Source organism: Anastrepha obliqua, chromosome 4, assembly GCF_027943255.1.
Source record: "Anastrepha obliqua isolate idAnaObli1 chromosome 4, idAnaObli1_1.0, whole genome shotgun sequence".
In the NCBI taxonomy this organism is placed as follows: Eukaryota; Metazoa; Arthropoda; class Insecta; order Diptera; family Tephritidae; genus Anastrepha; species Anastrepha obliqua.
In genome coordinates, this window is record NC_072895.1 from 63104872 (window position 1) to 63130070 (window position 25199).

The window sequence follows — 25199 nt, forward strand, 5'->3', positions numbered from 1 at the left end:
TGGCAAACCTCCGAATGTATTTCTGCCATGAAAAAGTTCCTCATAAAATATCTGCCGTTCGGAGTCGGCTTGAAACTGTAGGTCCCTCCATTTGTGGAACAACATCAAGACGCACACCACAAATAGGAGGAGGAGCTCGGCCAAACACCCAAAAAGGGTGTACGCGCCAGTTATATATATACATATATATATATATATATGTATAATAAAAAATTAATTTTATTTTCTAGCAACTTGAATTTTGCACTTTGTTATACCAGAATTTAGTAAGCGAAAAAACTACATACCTTGAATTTTTCTAGAAGTTCTATTTTAAATCCCTGGGAATTGGATGAAAAGTGTGGGGAATTTTTCTAGGTATTTGTGTAACATTTAGCAATTGCATTTATTTAGTTTCTGTTAGACAATGTGCTGCCCCTTTACACAAAAATTATTAACATAAAAAGCAAAAAAAACAATATTTAAATAAAAGTAAAAATGAAAAATAATCATAACTGGTCAAAATGTCGATGTGCTATCGTTTTGTCGCGGCGCGTACATACAAGCAAATGCATGTGTCAGCTATAATAATTATAATTACGCAATCTTTTGACGACAGCGCGCTGTGTGGCTTTTGCCGCAGCACTTTAACACTTTAGCTGCCACAACGTGGGGCATGAAGCAGTAAGCTCGCCGAAGCACAAATCGACAACTATGCCTGGCGGTCGTCCGTCGGCATTTGGCCCGTTTTGTAAAGCTGGCTACGTTCTCGCCGTTTTGCCCTTGTTTCACGCGCTTTAGTCGTTACTATTTCCCCCTAACGTTGTTTTCATTGTTGTTGTTGTTGCTGTTCGCACTACTATGCCTGTACAAACATAGGTATTATGGTCATAAAGTGCGCAACGCGCCATTTTCCAGGAAATAAACGCGCATGGCAAGCCAAATTAGCGCGACATTGACAACAAAACCACCAACAACAACGACACTGCCTACCACGCTTTTTTTCTCATTTATGTATTTATTTTTTTGTTTTAGCGCTAGCCGGCCAAGTTGTTGCGTTACAATTTTTCTAAATTCGAATGAAAGCCGCCGGCATCACTGCCGACCCAAGAACAACCACATAAGTGCTCATACATATTTCAAAACGCGGAAATTATGAAATATGTATGTATATATATGCATTATGTGCCACCAACAAACATTAACAACAACAGCAACAACATTGAATTGGGTTTATGAGTTTCATATAAAAACAAAAACACTTTTGCGCTTAACTTTTCCTTAGAAAAGCGGCTAACGTCCAAGTAATGTGCCTAAGTAAGTAAGTAAGTACTTGAATTGGCCAAGCGACAGCAAATTGTTATGTATGTAGTATTTTTTTTTTTTGTTTGTTACTGTTTATATTACTTATTCTTGGCAGTAACTCAGAAGGCAATAACGTGTGGCTCTACACATTTTCTGGAGCATGGAAAAGGTCAGTGCGTGGCAGCGGGACAAATGTAGAAAATGTCGTCAAGCTGTGAACAACAACAAATGCTTGCTCGCCCATGGCCATTTATAGATACACACATATGTACATATGTACATATGTGCATATGTATTTAAGTAATTCCGCTATTTGGTGCCGCTTTACACATACAGACATTTCATCATCCTTAGGCATTTTAACACATTGGTTTTTAACCACCGCATTAGACATTTTTAATGTAACTCTGGTTACCGTTAAACGCATTTTAATGTGAGAAGTTTGTTATTCAACAATTCTCTGGGCGTACTGGGTGCACAGTTGGAATGAATGGTGCCTACGCTGGGTTCATCTAAGCGCCTAATTAGAGGTGTCAATTTCTGAGTTCAATGCACTGAGGAATCACCAGGTGGCAATATTTCACCATTAAATGGGTTGTAAGCAAATCGCTTAAATGTCTTCTTTAATATTTCAATTAGGAATATATTCTAGTTAGCAATTTCGTTGGTAATGCTTTAAAATGGAATAATGTTTGGTAGCACTCTGTTCCCTTCTTCTTTATGATTTGTGCGATGACCGCTTAAACCTTTTGGCCGAATTTAACAAAGCGCGCCAGTCGTTTCTTTCTCGTGTTAACATACCAAGTGAGGTCAGGTCCTTCTCCACCTGATCTTTCCAACGCAAAAGAGGCCTTCCTCTCCCTCTATTAACACCAGCTGGTACCTCATCGAATACTTTCAGAGCCGGCGTGTTTGTATCCATTCGGACGACATGACCAAGCCAAGGAAGCCGCTGGATTTTTATTCGCTATACTCTCTAGGAAGATGAAAAAGATTGTTCACGTTCACCTCATTTAAGCCATCAAATATTGTAAGATCTATTCTGTATCGGTGATGCAACTCAAATACAAGGTTTTTCAAAAGACGCGCCTAGATGTTGTTTTAAAATAAAACTTGTGAAAGTTCAGACTCTTTAAATTTTCACCATTTTTGTTTAAAATGCGACTCTTAACATATCATCTTAATATAAGTAAGTGAAAAATGGCATCATTTAATATAAATGTATATCTACTAGTGAAATCTATCAAACAGTCAATTCATAAATGTCTAATTGTTCAAAACGTCGACATGTCGATGCTGAAGGTTGTTTAGCAACACTTTGACGAAAGCAGCAATATTCTTAACAGAACGTCCAGTTTTTGGTCTGTCAGTTCTTTTTCTATCCTCGACAGAGCCAGTTTATTGGAATTTTTTATCTAACCTTTTAATTGTCTACTCATTCGGATGATTATTTCCACCAAAAAATCACGACTTTTACGTTATGTTGTTCTTAAAGTTTACCATTTTTATAGTAGGTTTCAATAATTTTATCGCGTTATTCCATCGAGTAAAATTGTACATCTGTCTACTTGACAAATGTCGAAGATGACAAAAATAAAACTACCGTCAAGAAATTATTCACGACAAACATTGTCGTCGAGGCGTCACTTTTTAAAGTCCCTTTACAAGTCTTTTCAAATTTTCCATCATTTTTATATTCAAAACCGACAAAGATAAAAATGTTTGAGAATAAAAGAAAAAAAATGCCTGTCTATTTTAAAAACAAAAAACTATTGAGACTTAATACAAAAGGGTTGATATAGCGTTAGCAGCAACTCTAGGCAGAATATAATAATTTTTAAAAGGAAGTTTTACTTCTTTTTCTTATCCGCCATTTTAGCTGGCTGAGAGAAATCGTGTGTCGTCTTTTTGTGATACTAATTTACTTAAAAGGATTTTTCACTTTTCACGTTGAAAAAATTAAACAAAAACAAAGCAAGTATATCAGTTGAAAAATGTTCAATCATCTGTAAGGATACAGTTATAGAACATTTAAGTCTCAGGCTCTTAAAATAAACTTAAGAACAGACCACTCTCTCAACTTCCACACAAAGCACCTCCTACTGTTCTAGAAAGTGCAACAGCCGGGTGACGTTTGACATGCCTACAAGCTGAGTATCGTACCACCGAAGCTAGTCAAATTGAGGTCTGGCTTGGGCCTGTCTTAAGATTGACTTGGCCGGGGAAAAAATGTATTATGATTTGCTGTTATCAATCAATCAGTACCAGTCGTCCCCAAGATAGCCCTCCACGCTTGCGTCTGTATGTGAATATGAAGAGGTATTAGTTTCAAATCAAATTAGATGGTCACCGTTGGACAAATTCTCATGGCAGCCTCTATGCAAATGCATGCCAGCCTTTGGTGCTTATTTCGTGATTCCCTAACTGTTTATATCCGTCCAGTTAATAATTAACAAATGTTATAGAACCACCGTGCAGATCTATCTTAGTATTTCTGGTAAGCAGTCCTATTTTTTCTCTGCCGTAGGAAACTTTTAAGTAAATGCTGATGAATGTTTTTTAGAGCTATTGAAACTTCTGCATGAAAAATCGCATAAAAGGCCATTCCTACATTCAAGAAAAACTCTTATAAACCCAATTTTCGATAACCGAATTTAATTGCCACCCCGAGCGGTCATTGTGAAGGGCGTCATAAAATTCACACAGCTTCAACATTTCAATGCGAAATAATTTGAACATCCCCCCTCGCTTTTCTGAACGTTTTTATTCGAATCAATTTCACTTCATGCAATGATTTCACCAATGCAAAAACCTGTATACTAATCCTCTCATTTGCCATTTGCACCACCTCTTGCACAGCCACTGATTAACTTGTAGTTACACGCATTTGTGACGGCGTCAGAGCAACAGGTGTATTTTCGCGCATGTACTTGCACGCCTCCCAACTCGCACACACACACGCTCGCTAACACCAATGTAACACCCTGCAAAAACATGCAACAACATGCAGAGCACACACATGGCCACTCTTTGTGGTCAGTTGCAGTGAGGTGGCATATCAGGCAGAAAAACTGGCTCGACCTGCGCCCAAAAATCTGAAAAAAGGGAATCACAAATGAACTAGAACTGGAAATGAACAAACGAATCTAAAGCAAGGCAGGAACAGCTAAAGTTGTAGAGCAGCATTCATAAAAAAAAACGAATTACAAAAACAAAAAACTATGAAAGGAACAGGAAAACAACACCATCACATAACCGAAACGAGTGCGAAAAATCAATCAGAGCGCAACGCAGAGCGGAATAACGCGCATGCGCGCCGAATTGTTTGCTGTGCTGCTGCTAGGCGCTGAAAATAGCACGCGTCCGCATTGAAACAGGACTGGCATTGAGAATTCTAGTAACGAAACACAACCAGAATAATTACAATGACAGCTACAACAAAGTGTGAATATCAAAAAAATAAATATTGTATTTTGCCAGGTAGTGGGAGAACGCGTTGAAAGCAAAACAAAGCAGCGGCACCTCGACTCGAGCTCGAGAAATAAAAATACAAATAAAAGCAGGAAAATTGCGCGCACGCGTCAACAATTTAATGCCACCACTGCTGCCGTGCGAAATTGCAAACATCTGCAATGCCAACAATAACAACATAACCAACCAACAACAACAATAACAATGGCTAAACCAGCAACAGGTAAACTACAAAGCAGACAGAATGCTTTTATAACAACTCCAACGCCACCAATTGCCTGCTCAACGGCCACAAACATAAAAATTTACAATTCAAGTGCAACAGAGCGTGGCTGGCAACAGGTTCCTCGGAAATGCCAAATAGCAGCGGGTGGACAGGAGCAGTGAGCTTAAGCCAGGCATGCATTTCATATTGTCATAGCTATTATTCTTGTTGTTGATTTTGTAGCAACTTAGGTGTCGCAATCACATTTGCTGCATGAATGTTGCAAGCAAACAAGCTAGGAACGGGTGCACGCGCCCGAGTCCCGTTTTTGCAGGCAGTGTAACCGCAAAATGCAGCAGCGATAGGCTTTTGTTTGTAGCAGCAGGATACGTTTTGCCCATATTGTGCTCACTGCACATATCTGACTTGTTGTTATTGCTTGTTTATTTGTTGTTGTTGGACAAGCTGCAGATTGCTTAGTTTAGCAATTTCTGCGTAGTTGATGGTGCACTACTGGGTTGCGTTAGCACTGATTGAGACGAAGTCCTGTTGTTGCTGTAGCTTTGTTTGCGTTGTTGTGCTTGTTTGCATTTTTTGTTTTTGTTTTGTTTATTTTATGATTACCTGAATCCCCATGTCAAGCTGATTATTCTATTTTATCATAATTCTATCGAGAAGCGATTGTCATAATTCTTTTTAAAAAGGGTTTTCATCATAAATGGTTTATTAAGTTTCCTTTTTTTATTCAAATAACTAAAAATGAGTTACTGTAGTGGTTCTTGGTGGAATTACTTTTTATATAATTCTTTCGATGAGCAGCATCCAAGGCGATTTCAGCAGAGCTGATTAGTTTTTTTCTGGCGGTTTCGTATTTTGAATGTCAAAGTGGCCTGCTTGTTTGTTTGTTTTCATGCTCATTCTCAATTCTAATATTCCAAATACCAAAGTGCAAAAACGTATTACATGTAAATGTTGTTGTTGCTCTAGTGCCACCACCTTGTACAAGGTGGCGCAAAATTAATCACCCCATCGGAAGATTTATAATTTTTGCAAAAGACGTCGTACGTCAATCCTATTTGATACTCGCGAACTAGACAGTTCGCTCAAGATCTTTTTTTTATTTAGCAAAAAAGTTATTCAAAAACAAAATTAGGTGATTAATTTTGCGCCATCTTATATCTATTGTGTATATCTATTGATTTTTCGGTCCCTCAGTAAATCTAATTTGAAAAATAGGTAATGTTAAAATGCATGGCGCTGAAGGCTCACTTTTACGTTGTTCGAAACAGTTACAGAGCAAATGAGAAATCAGTACTTCTCTGCGTTCTTGCAGCAACTTTGGCAAATGATGTTCAACCTTTCTGCATATTGTGCTATTGAGCAACACCTTATAAAAACTCACTTTTCGGATAGTAGATACAAAATTAGTTATTTTTCCAATTCGCTTTCAACAAAGTTTCCGTGGATACCCGACAAGCCGTCCATTAGCCATTTTTATCTATTTGAAAATATCCTTTTGCCCTGCAATTTCTACTGTCATATGCAGTTTGCCCCTATTGTTCTTTAGTCTGTAATGCAAATGAGTTGAAACCTCTTCGTTTTTCCTATAGAGAACGGCAACAGTCCAGTGAGTGAAAGATTAGAATTAAAGAATTAAACGCGAAAAAGCTCTTAGCTTTAACTGCAGCTTAGTTATGTTAGTTCTACATGTGAAGGCAGTTTTTCCTAGAGGTTCGTTTCCGAGCAGCTGCAAAGTCTTGATGATAGACGAAACTTAAGTCAACCGAATATCAGGGTTGGTCATAGTGCACTTAATAATTATTGCAATAAGCGGATAGTTCAAACATTGAAAACCTGAAGGTTTAGTGATAATGAAGTCCTTATTTTAATCATTAAGTTGTAAGTGATAGTGAAAATTGTTCAACCCTGCCGAATTGCACTTGTATATAAATAATTAAATTTCTTTATCTTTTTTTGTAAATTTTTTATAAAAATATAGTTTTTGTGTAGCAAAAAAAAAACCTTGTAAAACAAGTTCCCAACAAGAAATTTTCTTCAAAATTTTCAACTTTTTAATCAAAATCTTTAAAAAACTTCTGGTTATGCAGTTGTATAGCCCAATAAATTTTAGTATTATGAAGTGTAAGGTTGAAGTCGCTCCAAATTAGCGTTAATTTTTGTAAATTTTTTTTGCTTTTTGCCTACGCTGTTGATACTTTTCTTCCATAAAAAGCACATATTCGAAAGTAAGCATAAACTTAAATGCTTAGCGGCAGACTTCGTATACTTATATGCAAGTATTTACACTATCAAGTTGTATCTGATAAGTACCCATCCTCTTTTCCTGCTTACAATTTTTATATTGAAATTAGTCAAAGTACTTAAAATGAAGGCACAGCGGTCTGTGATGCTCGGAAGAAGGATAAAGAATTAGTGTCCTAGAACTTTATGAAACCTCTTAAGCTTTTCTATGAAGTCAGCGGTAGATTCATCTGGTATTCGAAAAGTCTTCTGCAGTTAAATCTTCACTGGGTGTGCTTCTACGCACCCCAATTATGCAAATCATATCAGATCTTTGCACTTTAGAAAACAGAAACAATCAACTTTTTATCTTTTTCATAGATTTCCTTAGCATTATAGAGAAAATTGCCTTAAAAAAGGTTTTGCAAGCCGCAGCCCCAACAGGACATCTTGAGCTATGGATGTCTAGCATGAGGAAACTAGCCAAATATGCGAATGTACGAGTAGTAACATTGGTTAAAATTAAAAGAGAATGAGTTGAAGGAATAAAAACAGACTTTAAACCCTTTTTACATTGGTTATTTACGTGAAACTGTGATTTCCCTACCCGGATGCCTATAACGAAAAAAATGCGAAGTAGGCCTGCTGGCATCCATCAGACTTAAGTAAAAATATCAATTTGGCTTAATATCAAACAATCAAGTTTAAGCAATAAAAGTCGGCAAAGTAAGAGAACAAAAAAAGTACAAAAAACATATCAAAATAAATTAAGAAACACAAAAAAAAAATGTTTGGCTATTAATAGAATAGGAGCGCCTTCGAAGTGTAAATGTCTGCTGCACTGAAATTAATTTGGATAATTGTAGTTTAACCTAAAACTACAGGGTTGGCCATATTAAACTGACTCATTGAGTAACCCTATAACTTTTTACTGTAATTTGAAATCTAAGGTTTACGTCAACAAGCCAAAGACACTAGGCGCACTTAAGGCCAATATCCGACGGGAAATAGCCGCCATATCGGCCGAGACGCTGGCCAAAACTATGGAAAACGCCGAAAAACGGGCACATTACGCTATACGAGCTAAGGGCGACCACTTGCGCGATATCATATTCAAAAAGTGATGTAAACGAATCTCCTTGAACTAAATTAAATGTTTTTCACAATGAAACACAAAAAAATGTTTCTTTTTCCATATTTTTTTAATAATCACATGGGTCAGTTTAATATGGCCAACCCTGTATTCATAAAAATTGTGCATCGTTCATGTCACTGCATCACCTCAATGTCACTCTCTGCTGGATGCGGAGCATGGAAATATCATGGGATATTCTGGCCACGGATATCTGCTCAGAAATAAGAAGTTAACCACGACGATAACCACCGATTTGTGATCTACTGAAGAAACAAATCATCGGTAGACCAAACTCGAAAATTGTAAATTGTTGGGAACATCGCACTCTATGGGGAAGTTAAACAAAAAAGAAAAAAAAACATTTGAATAAGATCCACAGTGTCATGACAATAATGATCGGACGATGGGGATGACTGAATTCGTCCAGTTGATGAAATAATGTAATCGATTCAATACTTCCTATGGCGATGGCCAGGGTTGTAATCGTACCGACTCAAATATTTGGTTAACGCTTTTTTTTTAACCTGATGGAAATAAAAGTAGTAGAAGTTGCGTAATTTCCCAATTGCATTTGCTCTAGTAGTTAACTTAAGAGATTAGTAGGCTGATTGATTAAAGGAACATCATTTGAAGAGATGGACCACCGTTCGATACTCAGAGAGGGCATTTCTAATGGGTAATACAAGCTTTGGAGAGTAAGCGATTTCCCATATATGCTCACTCTTTTCTTTAGGTTATGAGGGGAGGGTATTTTTCAGCGCTATATAATGTTGACCCAGCTAAGGGAGGACTATGAGAGACTAAGTGAGCTATGATTTAAAAAATATTTTTGGAAATCGATATTAAGAAAAATTTCTTTCAGTGCTGAAAAACCCGGTAAAAATATATTTTTTGGAAGTTTTAAAAACCAATCAGAAACACTGTAGATTCCATGGTACTGGCGCGACCTTGACTGTCATCCGGACAAATATTTATGGGGAATGTTGATGCTGTTGCAACAACAACTACAACCGGAAATGTGTTTATTCAGTTATGCAAAAATATTCCCCGTAATTATTTTTGAAGAATTATAAGTCAATAAATAAATTATTGTCTAAATTATTTGTCCTGCAGATGGCGTTGCCTACAGTTCTTATGGCGTCACTAAATTGCAGATGGTTAACGGTTACGTTGAGAAACTCTAAAAGTTATAAAAGAAAAATGTATTCGTTTAAAACACCTTTTGCTAAGAAAATATTAACTAACCTTACAAAAAATCCACTAGATGCTCTAACGTTTTTTCTTTTCGTAATCGTTTTGTTGCAACAATGATTGCCGTTGTTGCCATTACAAATGCACTCATTTGCCAGCAATTTAGCGCACGCGTCATCATCATTCTGGTGTTGTTGCACTTGAACATGTCCGCAACTAACCACAAAAGTGCAGCAACGAAAGTCAGAGCCTTGCGGCACAAGCCACAAGCCATTTGAAACATGCAAATTGAAAATTGTTGCCCCAACTGCTCTTTTTTAGGCGCCTTGATTGCAACAGCCAATTGTCAATTTGTCGCGCTTGCTATGGATGCGATAAATGACGCTGTTGCATGCACACGCGTTACTAAGACAGCGAAGCTGTGGAGAAGGATAACGAAAGAAGAAGAAAAAAACAATTCACCACTTTTTCTTCGCTAATTTTTCTATTAATTTTTTTATGTTTTCTTTCTAATCACCATTACTATTTGCTAATTTCCTCTTTTTTTTAATTTCTTTACAGCACTGCAACTGCCTCTACCAACAAATTGAATGGCCAAACCACACCTCTGGACGTATCCGGCCTATCGCAAAATGAATTCCAAGGCCTACTGCTTGGGTCACACCCATCGGCTGGTGGCGGCACCGGCAACGCATCCGCAACTCCAACAACCATTTCACAGCATTCGGCCATTGTGGCAGCGGCCACAGCCGCAGCCGCGGCAGCTGGTGGCGCCACCACAGCTGTGGTGGTTACCGCCGAACAGCAACGTCAAGCACAACAACAGGCACAACAGACAATCAGCATCAAACGCGAACCGGAAGATCTGCGCAAGGAGCCGAAAAGTGTCGTTAGCAGCACCATCGTCGATGCGACGAACAACATCACCAATGGTGGAGCGGGCAGTGGCGCGACACATCATCAGCAGCAACACGGCGGAACGAAGGTGAGTGAGTGCGCAGCAGCGAATCCAAAGTATGTAGATACATATGTAGATGTTCCCCGTCCGAAGGAGTATCAAATGGTTGCGCTGTGCGTCAGCATTTAATGCGTTTTGTGCTTTTTTTCCTATGTGTTCTTGTTATTGTTTTTCTTGGCTTTGTTATTGTTGAAGTGAGAGTGCATATCAGTTGTCCACTGCGCGCTAACTGCAAAATATGTGCAGCTAAGCGGCGTAAAGTGCGTTACGCACACGCAATTTCTCCCCAGTACGCGCGCGCGCCTTCGCTTTTACCTCTTTCACCACCTCACAGCTATTTCGCGAACACGCACGGTCTTTTGCGTTTTGTGTGTTTTTTTTGTTTGTTTTGTTGTTTTTGCGCAGTTTTCAAAGGCAAAGCCAAAGCCAAAGCTTTGGCATCGCCATTGTCCAACGACGCCGCCCTGCCACGGTCTACAATATGGTCGCTATCCTCCTTGGGCTGCCCGCTCTCTATTGTCAATTGTCTATCGTCTAACAACCGCGCCAATGATTGCAATTGGTCCGACTATCAGCAGCTGTGTTTGTGTATTGCGCCGCATGCGTTAGTGCGGCATTAGTGTTAGTGTTCGCCGTGGATGCGCCGAAGCGTTCTATTGGCTGGCGGGCCTGTGGCCTGCAATGCGATCGACGTAACTGTTATACGAACGCAAAATGAATGTATGAGGCTTGAACGCGAATGTATGTATGTGTATGAGTGAGCTTGTTTAGAGTGTTTGTGTTTGCGCTTGTGTATGCGCGCGTGTGTTCAACTGTTATACACCATGTGTTGTTCCCAACTGGCGGCGATTCGCAACGGGTTAGACGCCTCGCCAAATTCACGCTCATTCATTCATTCATTCATGCATTCGCTATTGATATCTACATATGTTGATTTGTCTCTACTACACGTATGTTAACTAGTTTCTATGCATGTGCGCTTGTATTTGACTCATGCATTGCATTTATATGTCCTATTCGTTGTTGGTGCTACCTTTTCTTTTACATCACACTCGAACTCATTGCTCATTTTAGTTGTCCCTTTTTCGCACAGCGGTTGGTTGCATTATCGCACAAATCTAATACTTCGTACTCACGCTCCCATACACGCGCAGCTGTGTGGTTCGTTAACCATCGGCCACAGAACCACTACACCACGATCAATCGTCGATTCTGCGCTGAATATCGTTTACGATCAAACTCGAAGTTCGTTTGTGTGAATATTTTGTTGTATTCACAACAAGTTCCGGCGCATATGTTCGCTCTGATTGGTTGCGTCCGCTTGTTGTGTGTTGTATTCAGGTATGGACTTATTTATTGTTAGTAAATTGTAGCGTAGGTGTGGTTGCATTATGGCTTTCTTCGAACCAATTGATAAAATACTACATTCGAATAGTGTGATTGAGGTTTGAAGTGATAAGATGTGTTGTTATTATAAATTTGTGTTTTGTACCGAAAAAAAAATTTTATGTAAGATAAAAATATCTTCGTAAGATAAAAATATAATGCGAAATTTCTGCAACGGCAGTTTGTTGCCAAGCAATTTTTTACGATAACACGGGTCCCTCCATGTACCTCCGCTTGTTTTCCTTGTTCCTTAACGGGGTTCAGCAAGAAGGTGAGGTTAATAATGTTGGCTGATTTATTTGCCTACAGGTAGACAGTTGACATTCACAATTCGACACGGTCATATGTTTTTGACGCTCGATTCAATTCAAAAACAAATGTTGCTATGAGTAATTATTAAACTGTATATTTCTTCAAATATGTAAAAAAAACCTTTCAAGCGAACGAAGGCTTTGGCTGTACTGATTTGTTTACAAAGGAGAGAGAACAGAAGAATTCACGCTGAACAGCTGTTGGTATATAAGTATATACATATGTATGTACATATATAGCGGAAAATTTTGATCCCGGCAGATAGGGATATTTTTTAAGTAATAGTAATAGTAAGAGACACGGATGCTTTCTTTATATAAACAAAAATTCAATAACTGATAGCATATCGTTGAGCCACAAGCTTTACTGGCGGCTATGACTAAAATAATGAAATGCCACTGTTCTTAGCAAATTCACAACTGTAAACATAAAGCTGAAGATAATAAAATTGTGAATTTTCTAAGAACAGTGGCATTTGAATATTCTAAAAGTGTATTCCGGGATTTGTCTCCATGGGGTACAAATGGGTATTAATTCGATAATTTTGAATCACTTCTTCGAATTTCGAATGCAACAAGGCTTAGAAGAAAAGGTAAATAATCGCCCCATCCAAGGACACGGTGGAGAGAATTCACAAGGTGTGGCCAACATCAGATCGTCCATCGGCTCCCACCGATTTTGAAGCAATCAGCTGATTTGTGACGTAACAGGAAATGTGAGAACGATTTGTTTACGACAAAACCGTGATTGTGTTAATGACATTTCAACATTTTCTTGGAGCAATACGGGGTTTGTTACATTCCATTTTGAAAGTAAAATTGTAGCGATTAGCTTCGTTTACGATTAATATATAATATTTATAATTATAATTATATAATAAATGGAAAAAATCAGTATCACAAAATTTGTGGAATGCTAAGAGCATTTCCCCTTTTAACTCCATTTCACTTCCTACAAAGGTTATTTACATGAAAGTATATTATGTGCAACATAAAATCACCTCATATAAATAAGGAAGGCAACTTTTTCTAATTCCACTTCCCATTCAACTTTCATTTCAATCAATCGCCTGTAAATTCATCTCTCTAGAACTTAAAGCATGTTTTTGGGAAATTAAAAACTTTATATTGTAATATTTTTTTTTTAATAAACAAGTTTTTACTTCTTTCAGTTCGATTTGTCAGAACTTTCGAGATCCCGAATTAATACAAGCTACTCTCGGAATTTCCGGGACCAGAAAAACACCGGAATTCGAGATTGATAATCCTAATACGTACCTCTTCTATAGAAATGCTGATTTCACTTTTGCACAGCCACGCCTTGCACAAGTATCATTTATTTACTTTAAAGTTACATATTTATTGAAATATTCGAAAATTTAAGTATTATATTATCCACTTAGATGCATTACGCACATTACGTACACATTTACATGCACTTTGTTTTTTCTAATATATAATATTTTGTGTACTGATTGCCAAAATTTCTTCGCGAATGTAGACAAACGAACAAAGAAGCAGGTCACTTTGACAATCAATACAAATCGCAAAATCAGCTGCTGTAGTGCCTCTACCCTAAATGATAAAATTTTTTGACAATCTTATTTCGTTCGTAGAAATTTTTCCTCACAATAGTTTCGTATTTCTAAATTACCATTGTGTAGCAGATGGGTAGGATCATTAGTCAATTTCGCATACTTCCAAATCATTACACGCTCATTGCCAAGGTTATTGTGTATGCCCCGCTTATTTAGGACACCTTAAATTTTACGTGAGTTATTTGTTGCGCAGGCGGTCGCTAATCAAAATTTCTGTCAGTTGAGAGTTCGGTAATGTGTGTGTCCGGCCAGGTAGAGTTGGACAAAGCAGGCTTAGGTAAAGGTAGTTTAACTCAAGAAGGCTCGCTGGCACATCTATTTTCAAAAATCTTGAAACAATCTTCAATATCGTTCCTAGTGCCAACTTCGAACACTTTCCCTTTAGTAGTTTTTAAATGTCGCCTGTTTGTAATTTTCGAAAATTGCGGTACTGGCAAGCCAAAAAATCTGAATACGGAATGATGTAGCCTTTTTGAAAATGATTTTTATGCAAATAAGGGCACTTTAAAAGTTTGTGGTTGTTATTGTTGTTGTAGCCACACAGACATACCCCATCCATGCACGGGGAATGCTGGTAAAGAGACAGCCCTTTGCCGGATATAAATCCGAACAGTTCCGGTTATGTACGACCGATTGTCGTGGGCGCGTTTAAGTTAAAAATAAAGGATAAAGATTACCTGACCTTTAAAAGTTTGTATTTTTACTAAAAACTTAAAAAAGTACAGATTTGTTTTACTTTAACTAATTGAAAAAATCCTACATAAATGTATTTTAGAAGATGATTATCTCTTCTTAGGCCAATCGGTTGCAACCTTTTGAGCTATCGTGCCCTCCGTTTTGGGAAATGTGGTTTCAAAAAAAACGAAAAAAAAACGCAAAACGACTCTGCGCGCTCCTGCAGCGTAGTCTTTTTTTTGTGTTTTTGCGGATGAGGGTGTTTAAAATGCCTAAGGCATCATCAAAGCTGCCGTCGCAGGATGGTATGTCCGGAGAGGAATGTAGTTCAGGAAATATCATATAAGTTTAATTTTAAAACTTTGTCGGTCGAATCACAATTATATTACAGTGATCAAAATGAAGGCTCCTTAAAGAGTTTATATGGATTGTCTTTTCTAAATTACGAAAAATCTACAAAATTTCATCAAAATCAGTTTTATTGCGGTATGCAGTTTTAGAGCCTATTCAATTTTAATAAGAACGCAAATTTTTAAAACACTGCAAAAAACACAGTTTCATTGGGACTCCTTGTATGTAGGCTGCTCCTATTAAGTGTTCACTTCGACTAAATATAGTCCCTTAAATTTTTGTTTACTTCAGCAAGAGAACATTTCGGAAGCAAAAAGCTGCATATCATGTACAGTTAGGTATGAGCAGCGGGTAATTACGCTCAACTGTTCGCTGAATTAACTTCCATTCCCACGCGCATTATGCGAACATAATATTACTGAGCAAATTTGAGCACTTATAAAGGAATGAATACATACATACATAAAAGTAAACTTGTTCATAAGTATGTTCTGATTTAACGGGTGTTTTTTTTTTAATATTTTAGATTATTCGATTTTGTTTTTAGATATATTTAGAGCATTCGATAGGGATATATGTGAAATCAACTGTCCAAATAAACACTTTTTTGGGTTATAGAACGTTTTCTACAAACGCACCAATTTTCAAAAAAATTCAGATGGGCAAGCAAAGTGACCGCAACGATAGATTACTATTTCTAGATGATTTGACATCCAGCTGTTGGATTAATTAATGGATTTTCAATAATTCAGCTCGTTAAATACTATCAAAAAAAATGTCTTCATATGCACTGCCAATGCAGCATTACCCTAATATATACTTAATGCGGTATGAACTTAAAAAGGAATATCACAAATGGGAAGCAGTATGTAGAGCTAAGTACAGCCTAAATATGTACATATGTTACACAGAACAATTGCTAAGGCGTACAAACAGGCATAGGTACATACGTATCACTGCGTAACTTTGTAGGTGCCTATACAGTGTACTCTCTTCTAACGGGCACCGCTCTCAAGCGGACACTTACTCTACAACTACACTTTCTATTGGTTATGTTGAAAAAAGCTGTGCTAAAGTAGAAATGACAGGTGGAGGAGACCACGCATTTCATTGTTAAAAATCATCTGTCTTACCGAATTCCTTGTCATCTCTGTATTACTATCAATTGTCATTTCGTAGTTTGGAAACTAAATTTTCGTTTGGCCATGCCATTGGCATGCGAGAATACACCGATCCGATTTGCTTGATGCCATTTTGAGAATGAAATGTCGAGGTAACAAGGTGCTCACATGAGAAAATGGGACAAGGTCAAAACTAAAATTTTGCAGATGTTAAGTCACAATTAGTAGAAAATGTAGATTTGGGGTTAGTTTTTCGCTTAAAAGAGAGTACGCTGTACATACATATGTACGTACAATATTTGTAAATAGAAACAAATAAGCAGTAGAAAAAATATAAAATTATTAACTGTATTGGGGTGAGTGACCTAATTATCCTGACCTTGAATATTTTAGGTAATTAAACTGACAAAATATGTGCGATTAAAGGGCGGCCGCCGTAGTCGAATGGGTTGGTGTGTGACTGCCATTTGGAATGCACGGGTTCGAAACCCTGTGATACAAAAAGTTATTTCTACTAGCGCTCGCTCCTCGGCAGGCAATGGCAAACCTCCGAAAGTATTTCTACCATTAAAAACCTCCTTACAAAAGAGCCACCTGCCGTTCAGAGGCCACATTATACTGTAGGTCCCTCCATTTGTGGAAAAACATCAACACACACGCCACAAATAGTAGGAGAAACTCGGCTTAACACCCGATAAAAGGTGTAAGCGCCAATTATATATTATATATACATATGTGCGAGTATTTGATGATGACAGTTGTTGCCAACTGGTGACGTAGCATACTTTCTTTTGACATTTCTGTTCGACGATAGTCGGTTTCTATATACGTTGCCGCAACAAACTGGATTTACATCCTATCAAGAACTTTCAGCTGAGAAGCAGTTCCCAAGAAATTATAGGGAATATTTTATGCTGTTATACAACAATAATAACTACCCTGTCACGATAGCCGTATGCCGCAAATTAATTATAAGCTCTAAATTCCATAAACTATTCAATCTAATAAAGCCAATATATTAGCTTTTTGTGATTTATTTGGAAATTAATTCTATAAACCTAAAAAGCATCCGTTATATCAGCTACATATGCAGCTTTTTGCATACCTTTTCCTGCTGCCAGACAAACACTTCCTGCTCCAGTTTTCTTCTTATCAACCACCCGCCCAAGTGCACACGACTAGGCTTCGCGCCGCCAACCTCTACCCAATACCAATCGCTACAGCAACAACACACAAATACTTCCGGCATATTTGTGCCCTTCCGTCAGAGACGAATGCCGTAGAGTAGAAAGAATTAGCGTAGTGCGGCCTATACGCAGAATGCGTGCGCTACTTCCTGAAAGGTGCGCGGCGCTGAGGAAGTTCACAGCAGCAGAAGCAGCAAACAACAAAAAAAAACAGTGTGAACAATAAACTAAAACAGAGGCGTTGGCGCAGCACCCTCAGAGGTTCGATGAGCTCTTGGTGCGTATGACCGTATAAACAATAACACCAACGTGTTAGCGCGTTCGAACTTGAAATAGCACGCTAACGGGCAGTGGCCGAGTGGGAACTATGAAAAACGTTGAATGGTCGGACAGGCGAGAGACCAAACGAATGGTGCGAACTTTTTACTTGTATGGTGGTTGTTCGTGGCAACCAACCAGGTGAGCGAAGCTGTAGTAGCAGCAGTAATGGAAATACACTATGCAGAGAAGGCTACATGCAGGGTGTAGACTGTTTCCACCACTGTTTTTCATTGCCTGAGTGCTGCTGCGCGCTGCGTCGCTTCTGTGACCATACCTGGTTGCTCGATCAGACGGATGGCCGGACGGACTTGTGTGTTCCTCGCATACGTTTTACAGCTATGACTTCGGCTTCAGTGTGTCACACAGTGTTGATGTGTTAAGATCATTTATGATCATGGTCGTGGTCGTGATCGTGTGCGAGTACGAGTACGTTTTGTGTGTCTGGCTTTAGCGCTGCTTACCAAAGTTACACTCGAACGTTGTTCGAGTACGTCGTCGATCGGTAGACACGGTTGCCTTTGGCTGGTTAACTTACACTCTGCCATTATAGCCATTGTTGAATTACGCGACTCGGCAAGTGCGCACGAACGAATTGCCGCCGCGAGTTACGAACTAATGCAAACAGCGGCTTATTGACTCTGCCTGTGTAGTGAGTAGTGCTTAAGGAGGAACAAGAAGAAAGAAGTGTAAGCACGAAGCGAAAGAACAGTGTGAACGCGCGTCGTGAACACAAGTACAACTAGAAGTATCCTCCAAAAATATATTATGCGAGAAAAACGCGTGTTTGCGAATTATATAAATTTGTTGTAGCAATTTGAAAAACAAAAGGAAAAAACACAAAATATCTGTAATATATAAAAGTAAAAATTGAGCGTACACTTTTGTGGATTATTTAATAAAAAATTTAATTGAAAATATTAATTGTGCAAAAGTTATCAAATTTAGCGCGAAACCAGAAATTTGAATTTTAAAAAAATTACTAAACACAAAACTTCAATTGATTGAAACCTTAATACTTAAGTATCAGAAAGAAAACAGAAAAATAAAAAACCGCGCAAATTATTTATGAAACTTAAGCGCTAAATAGGCAAGCGTACGCAAGCGCTGGTGTGTATCTGTGTGTATATTTCACTTTAAATTTATTTCTACAAGTATTCAAGACGTGACGAAGCAATCGCGCTGCTAGTTGACTGCGCAGATTCTTCTCAAATCGAGCTTAAATCGCAATTTAAATTAAAAAAGTGTACGTGTTTGTGCGCGACGCTGTGTAGAGAATAGAAAACTTAAGTAGTAAACAAAAATCGGCGCAAAAACAAGAAAAACTTATAGAAAACACTGCAAAAGTAAAGAAACAAAACAACATTGTGTGAAAGATTTCAACTCCAAAGTTATTGCTGTAATAGGAATTTTACTTGAAAATCTGTACAAACAAATACTGCAAAAAAAACCAAAATTAAAATACAAAAACTGAGATATCTTGCTTTTAAAATTCGATTTGTGATTGTTTAAATTTTCGAAGGCACTGCAGGTTGGTTGTGGTTTTTTATAAAATGGTGGAGAATTAATAGCGCCGAGATATTAAACACAGAGGTCTATAACAGGCATTTGCGTCGATACACAAATATATTTCTAATATGTTTTAAAATGTGTTCATATTAGATATTTTATGTAAGAGCTACGGCTACGCAAACACCAAGATAATATTAAAAAAAATACAAAAATGTTAAGAAAGGAATTAATCAAATTAAAATACAAGGTGCCGCAAAATTAAGCACCTTATCGGGAGAAATAGAATTTTTGAAAATGGCGTCGTACGTCAATCATATTTAACACTTGGGAACTAGACAGCTGCAGAACACTTGGGAACTACAAACAGGCAAGCGGTGGAGCGCGTAGAGGTCAAAATAAAGATTTCACTAACCCAAAATCATGTCTTTATTAAGTAAAAAAGTTATTAAAAAATGTGTGTTTAATTTTGCGCCACCTTGTATGAGTTGATTGAACTTTTGAAAAAAAATTTGACAATAAATTCAAAGCTATTGAATCTTCGCTCCATATCTCATCAAGTAGCCTTGAAAGAAATTGGCGATCTGCACGCGTGAGCTTATCCCACAAAAATAATCTGATAATGGCACAGAAGTTGTGGTACTAGAAAGCAGTATCAATACTGGCCCCACTGCTGATTTGTTGTTACTTCTGGAATATCAGTTCAATTATAAAACATTGTTTAAGCGTTTTTTAAATATTCATATACAATATTTTTAATAATTATTATTTGTGGAGCTTTTTCTACATATTAGCTGCTGAGTGCGTAGTCATTGTAGAAAGTGTAACCCCAAAATTGTGGGAAGCGTTCATATACATATGCACAAATTTTGTGTTCTTAACAACCCATTTCAAGTCTATAGCTACTTTAGAGATGGATAAGAAGATACCTAAAGACCTAAAAAAAATCGAGGAAACCCTCCGTACCAACTTTTTCAATACTTCAAGTTATTTGAGTAAAACCGACTTCTCTTATTACAAACCGCAACAGCTGATGGAAGCAAGACCCTAATAGCTAGTGGTCTCTTAAGATTCCAAAATATAAATATATGCAGATGTACATAGAACACTGACTTCATGATACGGTAGAGCATACGTCAGTTTATGTCCTTGCTCCGAAATACAAATAAATATATATAAATAATTGGCGCGTACACTTCTTTTAGGTGTTTCGCCGAGCTCTTTCTCCTATTTGTGGTGTGCAACTTGATTTTGTTCCACAAATAGAGGAACCTACAGTTTTAGGCCGACTCCGAACGGCAAATGGTTTTTTATGAGATCCAAATATTATGAAATCTATATAAAATATAGAATTATTTGTTTGTCGCCTTTTATAAAGTGTTGAATTGAAAGTGCTCAAAGAAACTGCTTTGAGTGACTCAAACTATTTCTTAAACTAAATAATTTTTTCCTCAATGTGAACAAAATCAATCGGTTTACATTTGCACAATGTTTCTAGAAATGGTAAACTCATTACCAAAACAACTGTGCGTTGACTAAGAAAGGTCAAACAACCCGTGACAATTTGTTGTGGTTTTCGGCAATCTGGCATTATTTGCCCATTAGTTGTTTCACAAAAGCTGATAGGAGCGTCATATCTGTTATAGGGTCCTAGAGGTTTACCTACTTTTGTGCGCTGTAATTGAAGTTATGCATTTGTATGATCTTCTCTTTAAACAACCGATACTTTGCGTACCAATTTCGACAGTTTTTCCAACACCCATTTGGCGGTGTATATTTACTGCATCAGAGTTGCGCTTTGTTCGCATATGAAATGTTTTTGGTCGAGTGCTCTGAAAAATCAATTTTTTGGGTGAAATAAAGCATCGGGTCTGGTGTGAACCATTCGTGAGCTAAAGCCAGAGATCGTCAAAATTTTTTTGGAAAAATGAGCTGACAATGAGTGACTATCGTAAAGTTGGCCATGGCAGCCATTTGAATGAAATAGTTGAGGGGGATGCTTACTTCCTTCTAATATTTAAAGGCATAATATACAATATAATATTAAAAAAAAAAAAAAAAAAAAAAAAAAAAAAAAAAAAAAACATACAATGTTTTATTAGTTCTTTTGTAATATTTAAAAACATGCATTTAGTTGTTTGGACGAGCCTGTATTGTTCTATTTGTAAATTTCCATATATTTTCCATGTTATTATAAGAGTTATTGTGGGTATAACTTGAAAATAATATAAAACCGATAATCAATTAATCCTAAGTAGATATTAAAAAAAGAACAGTATTTCATACCTATTGGTGTATGAATTGAAGTCAAAAATTCGAAATAAAAATTAAGCCTTGTCATGCAAAGTTACTTGTCCAAATCGAACTACTTAAAAAAATGCCATTAATATACAACTTTTCCTTAAAACAGACTATTTGAATGCTAACTTTTTTGTATAAATTTTTACCAATTTTAAATTTGGTTGGTCAAACAGATTTTATATTATCTTTTCTAAAAAAACAATTCGCCACTTTATCAATTACAGTAGTAAGCACTGAAATCCGGCGGAATTTATATTGTATTTTTGCACATCTGAACCCATGTCGGAATTAATTTTAAGAATTGATATACTTGGCTTAAGGGCTTCGTGGAAATTTTGGTATATCTACAATATTAAATCAGTTTTTAAAGTTTCTAATAACCTTCTAAAGTAATATTTTTCTGCTTGGAAGTTGTAATTAGTTTCAAAAAAAATGTTCAGTTTACTGTATCAACTTTACCACTAATTCGCGAAGGTTGTAGGTTTTGCAAAGTAAAATTAAAATTTAAGTTTTCACTCATTTTTTATAGTACTGCAATTGTCCACTTTTTTTACAACATCCCAATCGCATATTCAAAAATGACAAAACCAAAGGTATAATATGTAACTAAGTGCCACAAAAACAAATTTCATGGCAACACCATCAGGGAGAAAATTTTTTTTTAATTAAACAGAATTAGAAATTCTGCTTCAAAAGTTTTAATTTTTATGGAAATTTCTCGAATTTTTATAAATTTTGCGCAAAGTTTGAAGCATGGATTTATTATATATGACCTTTGTTATAGAATGAAGTTATTTTTATAAAAAAAATAAAGGAAATGGAAAAAATAAATAAATAAATAGGTAGTCTGACATGAACATGGCAAAATGTTGAGATGCTAAAGTTTTTTCGTGGGCTGTACTACTGCGCCTTTCTTCAGTAAAGAAGTGAGCTCTCACTTCTCTGCTTCAACAATAATAATAATAATAATATATTTCCTGCATTCCAAATAGCAATACAAATGCTACGCAAGCATGTTTTTTGCTCTGGGAAGTACCGCAAAAGGAATTAAGTCCGTGCTAATTAAAAATTTTGATTTCGGGAAATTATTTTCCCCTAAAATCTTGCGCAATTTTACGCTGCACGTTAATACATTTGCAAAATTTCTTCTTTTTTTTGTATGCATATACTATAAATAATACGAAAATTTCGCACCTTTTCAAGCGGAAAGTCACGGATAGTTGGTCACAAAAAATGCCAAAGTTCATTTGGTTGCACTGCATTTTTAATTAAAACTCAGTTGCATTTAAATTTTAAGTTCGCATCGATTTCAATTAATTTTCCTACAAAATTTCGTTTGAAATCGAAATATGTCCACACACACACACGTGCATGCGCATTAATTCAAAGCAACAAAATCACTAATATATTTATTTGAGCAAGCCTCCATTGCAAATGCTTCCTGCCAATAAAACGTACAAAATAAAATTTGTTAAATTTTTTCGAACAGCTAAGGTTAAAGCGCACAGCCTCTATGACTGATTGCAAAGCGTGATAACGTGAGAAAAAATGCACAGCCTGCAGTCGAAAAAGTAGTTGAAATGTAAAATGCACAACAGCAACATGCAACGCTTGTGCGCCACTTGCTCTCGCTGCATGCAACAACAGGCAACGATGTCAGGTGTCAAAGTGGCAATTAGCCAAGAAGAAGTTGAAACTATTAAAAGGCAACAAAAGTCAAATAAAACTACAAAAACTCATCTAAAACTACAATAAACACGAATTCAAAATAGCCATACGACTAATGCACAACGACAAAAAATCAGTCAATAAATCAATAGTGTAACAAGCAGTGAACAACAACACAGAGGAAACAGCGCATAATAAAAATCTGAATAAAAAATTTATTAAAATTAAACAGAAGTAAAATCAACGGCAGCGCGAAGAACTACACCGAAAAAATACTAAAGTGTCGAAAATGCAAGCAGCCAATCAGCGCAACAGCAGCAGCGGCGGTTGAAGGAAGAGCAACGCCGCAAACAATAACAAGAGGGTTAACAACAATTGAACAATTACAAAAGGCTAAGCTAACTGCAACATGTATGTTGCTGCCACTGTATGCTTCAGAGTGTCTGATGTGGTTTTTCGCACTGTTGCTGTTGTTGTTGTCGCTTGCTGTCAATACACGGCCACTTCTGCGTTTTTGGTGGCAGACTTTTGCGCCTTTGCGGTGGAGCGCTCGCACCCACACCCACACACACACACACACATATGCACTAGCCCGCACACAAGCATCGCTCTGCTGTTTTTCTTGCAATCACAACTTCGGCGCTCATTTTTATGCGGGTGTTGCACCAACACGAACAACAAAAATAGCAACAGAAGCAACAACAACCACCAAGTAAAACATACTCGGCATTTGTCAATGCCGAAACAAGTTCGGCGCTTAGTCTTTCATTTGTTTGATACATCACTTCGGGTACCACTTGTCCGGGTGCGGGTGTAACGGCGTTCGTCGCCTAAGTCTTTCGTGTCATCAAAGGCATAACGTAATCGTTTGGGGGCGTGCTGTTTGTTGCCGTCAATCTTTTTATTTGTTTTTTGTTATTATTTTTTCACCGCTGTTTTGTTGTTGTTGCGATTATTGTTTTGGTAGTTATACATAATTATGCATCGTTTAGCGGCATTTAGTGTCGTCGTTCGTGCAAAAGATAAACAAAAACAAAAACAACAAATAAACAAAAGCAATACAGCCATCAACTTAAGTGGCAATGCATGAGTGCAGTGCGTGTGTGTGTGTGTGTGTGTGGTGTAGAAGATGGCTAAAAACTGTAGTATTGACTGCCTGTTTTAATTTTTTTCGATTTCGAGTTTGATTATTTTCATTCAGTGCGAATTGTAAAAAAATAGTATTTTCTTTTTGCCAACTTCTTCATAGAAGTTATTTATTCAATAAAAAAACAAACTACTATTGTTCATTATTATTATTGTTTCCCCATTTATTGGTATTTTAATGGCAATTACGCAATTTGAAAAATATTTCTTTAGTATTAAGTTCTAATGAAGCTGAGTCCATAAAATTTCAAAGGCTTTTGACTTCAGCTACTACCAAATTTTTACGCTTCTTTGAATAGTCATTAAGAATACGTCAAGGCCTACTCAATTAGTGCTTTCAATTTGTTTAGATCTCGTGGGTATTCTTCAAAGTTAGATTGTAAACTCTATGGAAGAACGCTGGTCAAATAAATGCTTTTTTTGCTATTTTTCAATTCTATGATTTCTCTGTTTTCAAAACAGTTAGTCACTCTTCTTGTTTGTCTCTAGCATATTATGTTTTTGGTTTATTTTTCACAGTCTTTTCACATTTGCATTAGTATGGAAATCTGCCTTCTCTACATTAGAAATCGTTTGAATTTACAAAATTTGCATGAGAGGTGGAATATAATTTTGTATTTATATACAGCTAAAGTAGGGAATATTTACCTAAAAATACAGTGCATCAAATAAAAAAAAATGGTGTTCGAAATTAAAGGGTATTTGCCCCACAAAGGCTCTTCATTTTATCTCAATACTTTGTTTATAAAAAGGTGTGAATAAATCGTATTTTTTTTAAACATTTTTTAACACGCACCCGTTTCCCTTGTGTCAATTTATTAAGAAAATATTAATTAAATTATAAAAATATAATTAATTTTAATTATTATAATAAATGTTAATTATATTTTGTTTAAATAATAAATTAATTATAAATAATTAATATTAATTATATTTTTTAGCTCTGAAAACTGTAGACAAAATAAGCTTAAATCGTCTACCTCTGCTGTTTGGAGAAACATTTTTTATCTGCTTAAGTGTTTTTTCTTATGCTTCTTGACTGTTTCTGTATCTGAAAACCAAAACTTTGCCGGACTAAGTATAATATTAATAAAAATGTGTTTATATTTTTCAGTCCTCTTAAAATAAAAAAATTATAATAAG

The 25199-nt window shown here is 36.7% G+C and overlaps 1 protein-coding gene across 1 annotated transcript in view; it reads left to right on the forward strand.

The window, feature by feature from the left end:
* LOC129244186 (protein grainyhead-like) overlaps window positions 1-25199 on the forward strand; it is a 226443-nt gene that overhangs the window by 86700 nt on the left and 114544 nt on the right. The window contains exon 3 of the mRNA XM_054881799.1: window positions 10089-10512. Coding sequence (XP_054737774.1) covers window positions 10089-10512 — 424 coding nt within the window. The remainder of the gene's footprint in view (window positions 1-10088; window positions 10513-25199) is intronic.